The following is a 12,851-nucleotide window of genomic DNA, read 5'->3' on the forward strand; positions in this document are numbered from 1 at the left end:
CAATGTTGCTGTGTAAGTGAGTAAAAATGTGTGCAAAATTAAAATTTGCTCACTGTAACCTCCCTGCACAACAAGTTCCACTTTATCATGTAAAATGATCCCAAAGAGTGAAGGGTGACAAAATTGAACCACTGTTCATTTTCATGTTATGTTTTTATAACAGTTGGGCTTTCTGACCATACTGTGTAATAAGGGAATAACTCATATGTACACAAATGCAGATTTCTTTTTTCCTTCCTCTTGGTTTTTGTTTGTTTTTGTTTTGTTTCTCAGTAATGCTGTGATTTTAACATTTTGCCAAATTAATAACAAAGACAACTTCCCCATGTAGGAATGCCAGAAAGACTTGGACACTTTCTGGTATTTAGGTAAGACCCAATAAAGTGAGACTGCATGGAAGCGATGTAGATGACTGACTGCAGGGGGTTAGTGTTCTCACAGGGTTTCTTAAAGGTTAGATCATGAAAATTTCAGAGTGCAAATCCTATAAAATAATAGAATGGCCTGAGTCATTTAATTCAAACACTTGAGACTGCTGTAGTGAGCCAAGAAAAAAATCAGGACTGGAGCCAAAATTTTCTCATTCTGTGAGTTTTGCTTCATAAATTTCCGTGAGAGGAGCTTCAGGCTTGATAATCTGAATGAGCTGCTGTGAGGTTCCATCTACTCTGGATATTAATTAGACCAGTGCGCCTTCTCCTAAATGGATGAAATGAGATCTGACACCTTGGTGAACAAAATCATCTGCAGGGTTTGGAGCATCCCCTTTAAATGATGACCCTCTGTCCTGCTAGACCGTCGTCAACTGCTCCTTCCTTTATTTCAGTGGAGGATGGATGGATTTCTAAAGCGTATTGAGACCTTGTCCTCATGGAGGAGGGCTCAGCATGGAGGCAGGTCAAGGGTGTAGTGCACACAGCAGGAGATTGGCACTTCCCATAGTATCTAAACACTATCCCGGCCTCTGTTTCAGATTTATCCTCAGCTCCATTTCCAGGTCTCGTATAGAGGGTTCTTTTTAGAACTGTTCCTTTGATAGGCACAGGAGCATTACTATGTTTGGTGAAAGGAAAAATACTTGATAAATGTTGCATGCAAATAGCTTTTTGACGTTGTAATATGCATTGAAGTCATCTTGCTGTGTAGGAGTAGAGCACTATTTCAGTGAGAGTTTATATTCTCCTCCAGACATTTCTTTTGCTAATATGAGTGAATATCCTTGATGTTTAAGGATTCTCAGTACTTCATGACCTCCTTGAATGTCCATATAGAGATGCTGAGGCCAATTAGATATTCCGTCTTTTGTCGTACACAGTCCAGACTTGTTAAAATGAAGCACACTGTGCATTCCTTTATTTAGTGGAGTAAAATGGCACATTAAGAAGTGCTTGGGGGACAATCAAATACTTAGGATTAAAACTGGTAGATCTACTGTGTGCAATAAACTCGGAGGTTTAAGGAAAGTAAAACTGTATCATATTTATGCCATGAGTCAAATTCAAAAAATGTGAAGACCAGCTGCCTCAGCCACGGAAATGGAGAGGCATAAGGGGAAACCTGGAAGTCCTTAGGGAGAGCCAGCACTGTGCAAAATCACGGTTAACTCGCCTGGAGGGAGCCAGGGCTCTGCTTACACCCCCTGGGAGCAGTGCCTTTCCCCGAGTGCTTGGAACACCATCCAGAAAGACTGTCTCTTGCAAGAAGCACTATTAGGATGAGCAGAGTGATCAACGCTTTTGCTAATTTCTTACCTTAATTACTGAAAAACATTCCTGAAAAATGTTATCTCCTTTGAATCCCTGGAGCCAACTTAGTCTCTTAATGCTGCTGAAAAGACAGCCATCTAGTGCAATCGCCCCTGCTTTCCATCTGCCAGCATCATCGATGGAAAAAAAATTCCAAATTCTAGTATGATTTTGAGGTAACTTTAAATAACTGGTGCCAATATTTCTTGTGGTTTCTTCTAGCTGGTGCCAATATTTCTTCAGCTGGTGAAGTGTTGCATCCTAATGCCATACTCTTTGCATCCTGCATCTCTTACACCTTATGTCACCGCGTGTTTGTACAAGGCCCATCACCCTAATTCTGAATCCTGACAAAACAGCTAAGAACAGAGGAGTTATTTAGTACAAAGGCAGCAATCAGAGTAGTATGTGAAAGGGACCTTCATAAATAACAGCAACTTTTGTATATCTGGAGGCAAAAGGCACAAGAATTATCCACGTCCCTGTAGAAATGGATTTCAAATGCTCTATGGGATTGCTTGCTCCGTTCCCTCAAGCCAAATGCAGGTTCTGTCGCGCGCTCTTTGTCTACATCGCTGAGAGAGGAACATGCCCTCTCATCACAGGTGGAAATAACCACAGTTATTTCCTCAGTTCTCCTAGAAATGTGTGTAGGTTTTGACACTGACAGTGTGAACCCGCTGTGTTTTAACATTTAATTCCTTTCCTGAACTTATTTCCTTTTGAAAAATACCACCAGGTCCCTTAAATAACAAGGTTCATGTTGTCAGATGTTGTTGTTCCCTACTGACATGCAATGCTTCTTCTCACTGCACCTAGGAGAGAATGTGGATGGTAAATTACAACCCTCAAGACAAGAGATGCCAAAGGACCAGACGGAAGATTATGAAATAATAATTCCCCGCTTTTTGAATGGAGAACAGTGGACGCCTATAAATGACATTTATTCAAAGGTTAGTCTTTGTTTTGCCTATCATTTTGTTCTAATGTGTGTAATAATTGTAAGGCCGTGGGGGGAAGTAAATGATTGCACTTCACCAGACCAGCTGTAAGTGCATTCTTTATATATTAGTAGGGATCTATTGTCTAAAATTATTACTTAGTTAATCTAAATAAATGGAAGAGGTTAAAATTATGTGGTTAAAATTAATACTGCATCTTATTATAAAGTGGCACTCATTCTGTTAATAGAAGCTTAAAGTAAAATAATGTTTTTAGTGGGGTTAACATACATTGCTCAAGATGGTAACTTCTCAAACAAATATGCTTGTTCTATTTGCCTCTCTGCCCGTTTTGGGGCTGTTTTGCCATGGGCTGGTACCAATTCTGACAGCAAGGACTTTCAGGAAGGTTTTTGTTGGGCACAAAGTCTTGCGTTACGTGGAGCAGGTGACAGGGAGAGGGCACCCAGGGGACCTTCCCCAGTGCTGGCAGCGCTCGCCGAGGGAATCGCTAGTGAGTCCCAGTTCACACTCTGCCTTCCCTTCCCCAACACATAATTTACTACTGGCTCTGACTAACCATAAATCACCTTCCCTCCTGCACAAATTTTCCTTTCTGTTTTTCCCTTTCCCTTCCCCTTTTGAGTCATGCTCATGATTGACAGAGGTAGATGTCAGACGCGTTGTTTTGAAATCTCTTTTCACTTCTAAAAGATATTGTCTGTACTAAAATGTTGCTTCCTTTTTCCTCCCCTAAACGAGAAGGCCACTCACAGTTTTGACTATGTGCAGCGATGAAAGGGCTATCATTGTGGATATAGAATAACATATCTTAGGGAGATAACACAGATGGCTCGGTCCAAGATGTATGTGCAATTCTATTTTTAGATCATTTAATTAGAAACAGCCGTTCTGCTCATAGGATTCTTTTAGCTACTCACTGTAGCTTTCTGAAAGAGTTACAACAGAGTATCTTTATGTGAGTAATGATAATATGATTTATATCATTAATTTGTTTCCCAGAATTGCTTTCTGTTTAAGATGAACATTAGAGAAGATTTGTGGTTTGGTAGAAAGATCCACATGCTGTATCAGCACTTTTTTTCTTTGAATACTTCTTTTCCATGGAAACTGTTATAAATTAAATACATAAAAGTGCAGATCAGGCTGTGGGAAGAACAACAGCGTTAAACTGTTAGAGGAGAAGGGTAATGAATAACTTGTCACATAAATATTGATCAAAAGCAGGAAAGTTAAATACTGTTGCATTCAACAGTTAAATAGGACCTATAGTGCTTCAACTCATTTCTAAGTGTTTCTCCATTTTATTCCATTTTTTTAATGAAATAGAAGAGTGTGAACTACTCTGTATTGTAACCAGGGGTTACTCTTGCAATATAGAGAAAAATAAATAGTGCAGTGGGTATAAAAATGCCAAAGTATTGAAGTTATTTTTTGTACAGATAATTGCCTTGTAATGAAAGCCCTCATTCGCAATCCTGTGATCGTAAATAGTCTTGCTTAACAATTAGCCCCTGAGGAGCCATGCTAATCATTTAGCACAGCGTACCCTTTCTTCTCATCTGGAGGACAAAACCGCTCCCTTGTTTACCCCAGGAGCCACTGCCATAATCCATTGGAATCTCTCGTTGGGAATCCGTCAGGAATGGTGGTTACGCTGCTGACCCTCCTGGTGAGGGCCATCCCCGCGGTGAGTCTTGCAGAAGGGAAGCAGAAACGCCCGGGCTTGTTTCTGTGGAATTGAGGCCCGTGGGCACACGCTGCTCCCCAGCGGGGTTACAAGCACCTCCACCACAGGAAATAATGCAACGTTGCTCAGCTATCACCTCGTTTTGTTTGAAAGACAATCAGCATGCGCTCACTTTTCCAAGAACATTCAATCACATAGATACGTGCAAGCATTGTTGAGCATGATGGGCTCAAATAAAAACCCAGTTTTAAGTTCAGACGTATAATCAAGTTACATCTGAAGAGTCTTGGTCTTCCGAGTATGTGTTTGGTTGCTGAGAAAGCCCATCATTTACTGTGCAGATAGCATTTGTACTGGTTTGGTGTTTTGGTTGCTTGGTTTTTACTTTTTTTTCTTCAAGCTGAAGTTGAGACCAGGATTTCATCATGGTAGTGTTAGAATTGCTACTGCTTCTTCCTCGTTTGAAAAGGTGCCTATGCTCATTCAAACACTTTTTCTAAATTGGTGTATGTTTAAAATACAGGGTAGGTATACTTGATACAAGTTGCTATGGAAATACCAGTTTTTTTGCAACTGTACAATGCGGTTTGTCTATTTAATGGATGTTAAATTCAGAAAGTGTAGATAATTTCCAGTTGGAATATTTTTAGTGGTGTCCAGTTGCATTTCTTCGCTAGCTGGGCATATTATTCTGTTGCCAATCCTGCGTAGGCTGCTAAAATTAGTGTCTACTATTTTGAGTATGCAGTTGTTAGTCAGGACTAAACATGAGTAACTGTATTTGTGGGTATGTGACCACCAAATCAGGACCCAACCTATTGTGCAATGCTGCTATGTGCTTTCACACAATAGCTGTCCATATTCTGTGCAGATGTGACTTGTATCTTCGCTGAAATCGTCTGTGCATTATACAATGCGTTGATAGGTCGTTACAGTTCATGTTTAATTCCAGTTCCCTTTCCAATTCTCTCTTTCATTTGTTCATAACTTTGCATTCTGTGTCAACTTTTTCTCAGTGCCTGGCCTAACCCCAAAAGGGTTGGGTTCTATTTTTCTTAATTTTTCTAAGGTTTGAACCAAATCGTTTCATTTTTATATTATACAAGTGCAAGAAAAAGACTCTTCCCTACTTGTTTCCAGTTGAATATTTTTCTTCAAACTGAGACTTCAAAGTCCAGCCAAGTTTGATGCGAGCTGGGTAAGTGATGTTTTGGTACACACAACACTTTAAGGAAGGTTTTTAGAGGACCATCTGTTTGGCTCCAGCTTTTCCCGTTGCTCCGTGCTGGGAATGCGCTGCAGATAGCGGGTGCCAGGTCCCTGCCTCACAGGAGCTGCACAACACTGGTTGCCTTAGGCCGAGCACTTATTGATAAACCAGCTCTATTAATAGTCCAGATCTTATAATGCAGTAAGGTTCTAGGAAATTGAGACCTTTTTTTTGTGCGTGGGATGTATTCCATTCAATTATGCAGATAAACATAGAGTCCTCCATAGGGTCATCCAAAATGAGGGTAGATCTTCTTAGTTTTGTGACATCTATCACTCAAGTGCAGGCTATTTCTCTATTGTTGGTTATGAAGCATTTAAAATGCCAAAGACAGCACCTGCAAGTCCTGAAATAGGTTCAAAGGGTTGATTCACAAAATTCAGTCTTCTGACGTTTATAAAGGTTTATGTGCAAGTGCCTTCAGTTCTTACTACTGAGTCACTCTTTGCATGTTTTAGTCCTTATGCATATACTTCTGTAATTATGATCCTCAAATCCTTCCGAGTGGAATATTAGACTGCTCCATAGGGATGTGTGTGTTCCCGGAGCGCTCCGAATGTCATTTATGAAGCCACAGCTGAGGTGGGTGCTGAAGGAGGTGTAGCCAGGCAGTGTCAGACACGGCTCCAGAAGAGCTGCCTGTAGGGCCTGAAAGCACTTGAATGCTTTAGGCTGCTTTGAATTTGCAAGTCCAAGTGGCATTCAATGATGCAAAGAAAAAAAAATTATTAATACGAAATTTAAGTCACGTATGGAGATTAGGGAGCATGTTTTACTGCATAACTCCCTCAAGATAGTTGACTATGAGCAGGTACATGGGTACAAAATACCTGTTAACAGATTAGACGCCTACTGCACTCGCTTCACAGTGAGTCCATTGATTGAGATCACTGGCACTCTCTTTAAAAATAAACGAATAAATAAATAAATAAAAGTATACTGGAGAAGCAACTTGACCTCAGATTGCGAAGAGTTAAACCTCACATTAGGTGGAGGATGCTCTGTGGCTTTCCAAGCACCTGGGCTTTGTGATCTGTTGTTACTGGAGTAGCACACGAGAGAAGGAAGGGAGAAGGAGGCAGAAGATGGGGAGAATTGCAGAGAGTTGTATGCTAAAAAACAACTGTGACTCTGGTTCTGATGACTCTTAAACCCAAATATATCAGAAATTCATTTTGCCTTGGGGGAAAACATGGAATCGAGCAGCATGAGAACTGCCTTACCAAATGCAAACTTTGAAGGCCAAATTCTGCACCAGTGTAAATCAGTTTCATTCCTCTGCCTGGGCTATTATAAATCAGATTTGCAAATCAAAGTCTTAAAGTGTTTTAAAATGGAGAAAAGAAAAATGCAAAGATAGAATGCCTTTTCTCACAGAAACACTTTTTTTTCCCCCTTGCTGTTATATTATACTTGAATATAAACTTCAGCTGTGAAAAGCAAAGATAAAGATGAAGGCCAGCTATAAATATATAGTTAGGCCATATTTCTTCTATTTTTTAAGTGTACGGTTGTCACAAGTCAGAAGACTCTGCATGTAAAGTGGCCGAATATTTCCATTTTCTGCTGCTTAGCATGCATTGCATCTCACCGAGCTGGCAAGGAACTAGGTTTTGCATTTCTGCCTGCCTTATTCATAAAGAGTCATATTTTGGATCATGTTCATAAACAACCATCACAGTTTTGATTATCCTCATGTCATTTTGGACACTGATTAATCAAATCTCACTGCGAAATTCTCTACCATCTGTAAAAGAATCATGTCTGACAGTTGTCAGTTATCTTTATGATTCTCCAGATTTATGACATGTACTCCAAGTTACACGGCTTATTTTTGTCTTCTTGGGTTTGCTTTTAGTAAAGAGCCTCATCTGAAGGGATTTTTGCTATTGAATCAAAGTGGGCGAAGGGAATAAGAAATAACTCTGGATTACTTACAAAGTCACGGGAGTTTCGCTACAGCTTCAAGAACTTAAACCTGTCAGAAGCTGCCAAGGCTGCCGAGTTGTGGACAAGCCTCACTCATCTGATCCCACCTTCACTCTCTTGCATTGCTGCCCTTCCCTTGCAAACCAGCAAGGGTAACACAGCGCTTTGTCCTGCACCCTGCCCGATCCTACGGGCTGGTTACAGCCTTCCAGAGCAACGGCACGTGCACAGCCTTCAACATTCCTTCAGTATTCCTTCAACATTCCTGCAGAGCTGGTGGTGCTTCCCCCAGAAGGGCCGCGGTGCGTTTGCGCCGTCCCCGCGGCGCTGCGGCATGGGCTGCAAAGCGAGAGGCCTGCCAGATCAGATAATTAATTTATATGTGCTCAGCCTTTTCAAGAGCAAAGCCGGTTGAGTTTATTTTTTAGCTGGCACAGCCTTCATGCGAGTGATAATTGTTTATATTCACTTCAACAGAGCCTCCTGCTGTTCCTTTTCATTTGAAATAATTGCCAAAGTTTAGACTTCTAGACAATTGTATTATATTAAGGGGAGTCATACAGTGCTGCTTAAGTCTTTGAAGACGGAGGGGACAGTTTTCATAGCTTTTTTTACAAAGTTGTTTTACATATCTTAGGAGAGAGAGGCATAAACAGAATTTATAGTCGTCTCCTTATTTTTATGACTCATGAGCATCCAATATAAGATGCGGAGCTGTGCATGCTGCTAAGCCCGTGTCATCAGCTGGGAATGCAGCTTGGCACAGGTAGCCTCCGTGGGGTGGGAGACAAACTCAGTTAATCCTTGATAAAATTCCATGGGAGATCCATTCCTCAAGCTGCTGGTTATTAACCTGGCGGTCGTTAATTTAATAACCTAGGAAACAAGCTGTTATTTCTTTTGTTTTTTATTATAGAATAGCAGACTCACAAAATGGTTGGGGTTGGAAGGGACTTCTAGAGATCACCTAGTCCAACCCCCTGCTCAAGCATAGCTCTACCCCGGCCTGGTAGGGCCACTGTGAGGACTAATTTGTTCAAATATCCTTTAATCCACAATAATTCGTTTGGAAGTTATTTAATTCAGGACTTTTACGTGATGGAAATGCTGAGATTCTCCCCAACTCTGCAGCTATTTTCATAGAGCAGCCAGCAACAGGAGGGTCAGCCCAATTTAGCCAGTCTTTGGCCTTGGAGCAATGGAGCCTCTTCTGCCTTGAGTGTGCAGTCTGCTTGTGTGTGCATTGGGCATGGGACAGGGCGGGTGTCCCCCCCATGCTGTCCCTGTTTAACCAGACAATCTCTCTGATAACTGGACTCATCTGTGAAATCCATAAAAAAGCCCTGCTGTTCAGTTGTATCCCGGTTCTAGGAACTTGCTGGATCGTACACAGGAGCTTGACACACAGGCTGGGTAAGTTCCTGGAGCCTGAGACCACCAATAAAACGTTTGTGCTGGTAATTGAGCAGGGGAAATTCTTTTCTCTGTCTGTACTGAATCAGTGCCCTAGTTTCAACTAGATATAGTAGGATTCATTTCCTGCCTGAAGTGCTCGGGCACACTGGGAAGTGTTAAGCAATTGGGATGCATCCCAGAAGTGGGACGTTTCATTTTTAGTTTAAGCGATGCAGCGTGTTAAGTTTGTAAAGTCTTGCGGGCTAGTTCAAGCACAATATCAATAGCAGATATTGCCGGGGGAGGCTGCTGCTTCAACGAACGGAAAACGCAGGGCTCTACATTAACCATCCATCACCCCCGGCCCCCCTTCGCGTTCCGGAGCCCTCGGGAGGCTGAAATTCCCTTCGCGAAGCTCGGACCGCGCTGCGCTGCCGGGAGGAATTTTGTCATACTTGGCCAGCGAGGACGGCCGGGGACATCGCGGTGCCGGGCGCCCCGCGGCGCTGCCAGCGGCTCCTCCGCGCGCGGGCTGCGCTCCGGCTGCTCCCGGGCCCACCAGCTATGAGGTAGCGTCTCGGCCGCTGGCTGCACGAATCTGTTCATATGTTCCCCTCGTAGGTGAAGCGGCGTTCCTCAACGTGGGCTTTCAGACGGGTGTTTGAAAAAAACACACACACAAATAAATCATGCTTTCCATGATAAATGGAAAAATATCTTGATCTTGGTGGTGCTGTTAGTGCTAGTAACCCTTTAACATCATATTAAATAAAGCTAAGTTATTGCAATTATGCTTCACTTTACTAGGTTGGTAAAATACTTGTGCTGAGGCATTTTCATATTGAATTAATTTAGCTTATACTTGGCTGTTTCATGTCTCTTGCAACAGATCTTGCGAGCGTAAGGTATGAATTTCAGTGTTGGAATAAAATAATGCTTCCCTTTCCAGCTGCGAACACGTGATCAATCCTTTACAGGCGAAAGGAGAATCTCCCTGGTTCTCATTCTTGCTGCAGTTGCCTTGGGTAGAGCTGCATACGTTACGGCTCCTGTAGCGCGCTCTCTCCTCCCATGTGTTTATGCCCCACGGAGCAGGTTCTGCTCCTGGAAGACGTTGCAGGAATGGTTGTTCATGGCAGAAAGTTGGACATGAGGCCTGTTGCATCTTAAAATTGTTTGAGAAAGGGGAGTCTGTAGGAATTAATAGTATTCGGTGTCTTCTGTGATGAAGACGCCTGTCTTGGGAGGCTCTAGTAAATAGATTCATGCTCAAGGTATGTATATTTTAGGCATGAAGAGGTAAATTTAACTGGTAGATCCACTGAGTCGTGTTGCTATAGGGCTGATGCTTTTGTTGTTGAATTATAATTCTATTTGGAAATGATTAACTCAAACCCTGGGAGATTTACTTCTTCTATTGTAATAATCCTCGTTTCTAAGAAGCATAGCAAAAATCGTAGAGGTTATATGCAGTTGAAAACTTGATAAGAAAAGTATAATTAGGGTTGATAATAAGCCTTTTTTAAATGCAGTTGTAATATCTTGAGAATAAAAGGATTTCAAAGTGTTGATATTTTTCTAGAAATGAGATGACTTCCAAATAAATTTGTTAATTAATTTAGACAAGTTCATATAGATGAGGCAGAAATGATCAGTATCATTTTGATATGATAGAAGAAAATTTGTATGCAATTTCTATCTTGAGAAAATTGTGTGTCCTTTAGTGCAAGAGACTTTTTTTTCCCCTCAAGGACATGGTCTTAAAATACCGTTGAACTTCTGAGGTTTAATTTAACAAAACTATTGCAAATTATGGTATTGTAGACACCATGGAGCAATGAAGGTTAGTGAGGCTAAGGACCAAATGAGTTTGGGGATGTTGCATGATGCGTTTTGGAGGTTTTTAGAGGGTGCGTGTGTGCCAGGGTCTGCAGGTATTTTCTGCAGGTCCTTCTCCTCTGGAAAACCAAAGGTGCTTGTGATTTTGTGGTGAGTGTGATCCCAAATGCCCAGTATTGTGATCCCAGTACTGCGGGGATCACAGTGTGGTTTGAGAGGCCTCCCCGCAGTCCAAATGGCACGGAGCCCCGCGGGGATGCCCGGCTGTGACGCTGGGGTTGCCCTGCCGTCCCAGCACCGCAGTATTTGCAGGTTATTTATCCTGCTGGGCAGCTGCTAAGTCACGATGGTCTTTCCAGGGGAACCCACCAAACCCTTCTGAGCCTGACGGCAGCCCCAGGAGTGCTTTGCCTCCCCCGGGGCCGCAGCATTTTGCGTCGCGCGTTGAAAGCGAAGCCCGTCGACATTCACACACGTGCACACTCATTGCCAGCAGCCAAGGCACGAGCACAGGGATAAACCTGCTAGGTCAGAGCTGCTGCCTGGGAAGGGGACGGGCAGATCTTCCCTTGGAGACCTGATTTTTTCTCTTGCTGGTGGATGGTACTTTCTGCTGCATCTCATTTGTGCGAGTGTTGAAGATGGCAGCGATCTCGGCTGAAATCCTATACTGGTGTCTCTCAGATGACATTATTTACTTTAGCTTCAGCCATTCCATCATCTTTCCCGAGATGTTTTTGCATTGAGTACATCTTGTACCGAAACAGAACCAGCGCTGAAGAAGCTCTGCTTTGAATTTTGGCAAGTGCCAGGGAAGCAAAGGCTCCCAGAGGTGCTGATATACCCAGCCATAGTATCCGTGCCCCTGCCACGGGCCGTGCCTCGGCAGCCCTGAACCTGCCTTTTGCAAAGGAAAGAAGGGGCTCTGGAAATGAATCTGCTGCAGGAAAAGCCAATAAGAGGAGCTGTGTAATTTCATCCTCCAAGCTGCTTCTAGAATATTGCAGTTAATATTGCCCACTCCCTTCGGCCTGCGCTGCCCAGGGTGCATTTCCAGCAACGGCAGAAAAAGTGGGATTTCTAAATCACGTATCTCCCGCAGAAAGGGCCTTTCTCTGGGTTGCAACAGACAGAAACATTGTTTAAAGCAGACTTTTTTTGGCATTTACTGGCATTACTAAGAAGGAGTTGGCAAGGAAAGCTGGCAGAAAGAGATGAGTTGGATATGCTTTAAAGATTTTTTTTTCTATAAAATGAATATCCAGAAGCTGTGTAAATGTATTTTCTTTAGTTTAAAAAAGTACATGGAAAGACAACACATACATATTTCTGACTGAAATAATATCTGAGCTGCCTGTGCCCTGCAAATTCTATTCCCTCAATTAAGAAAAAAGAAAAAAAAGGCAAAACAAAACAACACCTCAAGAAATCCCTCGACTGTTTATTTGGGAACAGACCAGCCTATTACAGCCGTTAGCTTGCAAAGGTATTTCTGCTATAGTGAGAGCATAAAGAGAATTTTAACCTTTTATTGCCAGGAAATGTCATGTTTGTTAGGGAAGTAGCTATTGAGACATATGAAGGCATGAGAACTGCAGGGCTTAAGCAAATGGCATATGTAAAAATATACAGACAAAACCAATGCCCCTTAGAGATCAATTAAAACCAAGTTAAATACCTATAATTGAATATAAAGCACTGTGTTTTGTGCTTCCTGAATGTCTATTTGTTAACTCTTTTGAGTATGAAGCCTCTAGTTGCAATAAAAAGTTATTTCAAAATGTTGACTTCCATTTCTGCTCAGGAGTCTGACTGAGCTGGCTGCAGCCCCGGGATGTTGATTGTAAGGGAGAAGGCTGAGTTCTGGAATGGTTTGGATGGTGATTGGGATAAACTCTCCATACAAAAGGGGTTGTTTCCCAGGATCCTGGTAGGAGGGTGACGGGAAAGGAAAATGCTGCTCTGCGGAAATGAAGTATCAAGAGAGTAGGAGCAGGGCAAGTGGCAGAGGGGGAGTCTTC

General features: G+C 42.4%; 1 protein-coding gene across 1 annotated transcript in view; it reads left to right on the forward strand.

The window, feature by feature from the left end:
* The window catches only part of ADAM12 (ADAM metallopeptidase domain 12), a 164,039-nt gene that overhangs the window by 15,112 nt on the left and 136,076 nt on the right, over nt 1-12,851 (forward strand). The window contains exon 3 of the mRNA XM_088520011.1: nt 2,565-2,698. Within this exon, the coding sequence (XP_088376137.1) occupies nt 2,565-2,698 (134 nt within the window). The remainder of the gene's footprint in view (nt 1-2,564; nt 2,699-12,851) is intronic.

Source organism: Tinamus guttatus, unplaced genomic scaffold (assembly GCF_059628265.1).
Source record: "Tinamus guttatus ecotype Peru unplaced genomic scaffold, ASM5962826v1 Tinamus_guttatus_pri_ptg000079l, whole genome shotgun sequence".
NCBI classification, from domain to species: Eukaryota; Metazoa; Chordata; class Aves; order Tinamiformes; family Tinamidae; genus Tinamus; species Tinamus guttatus.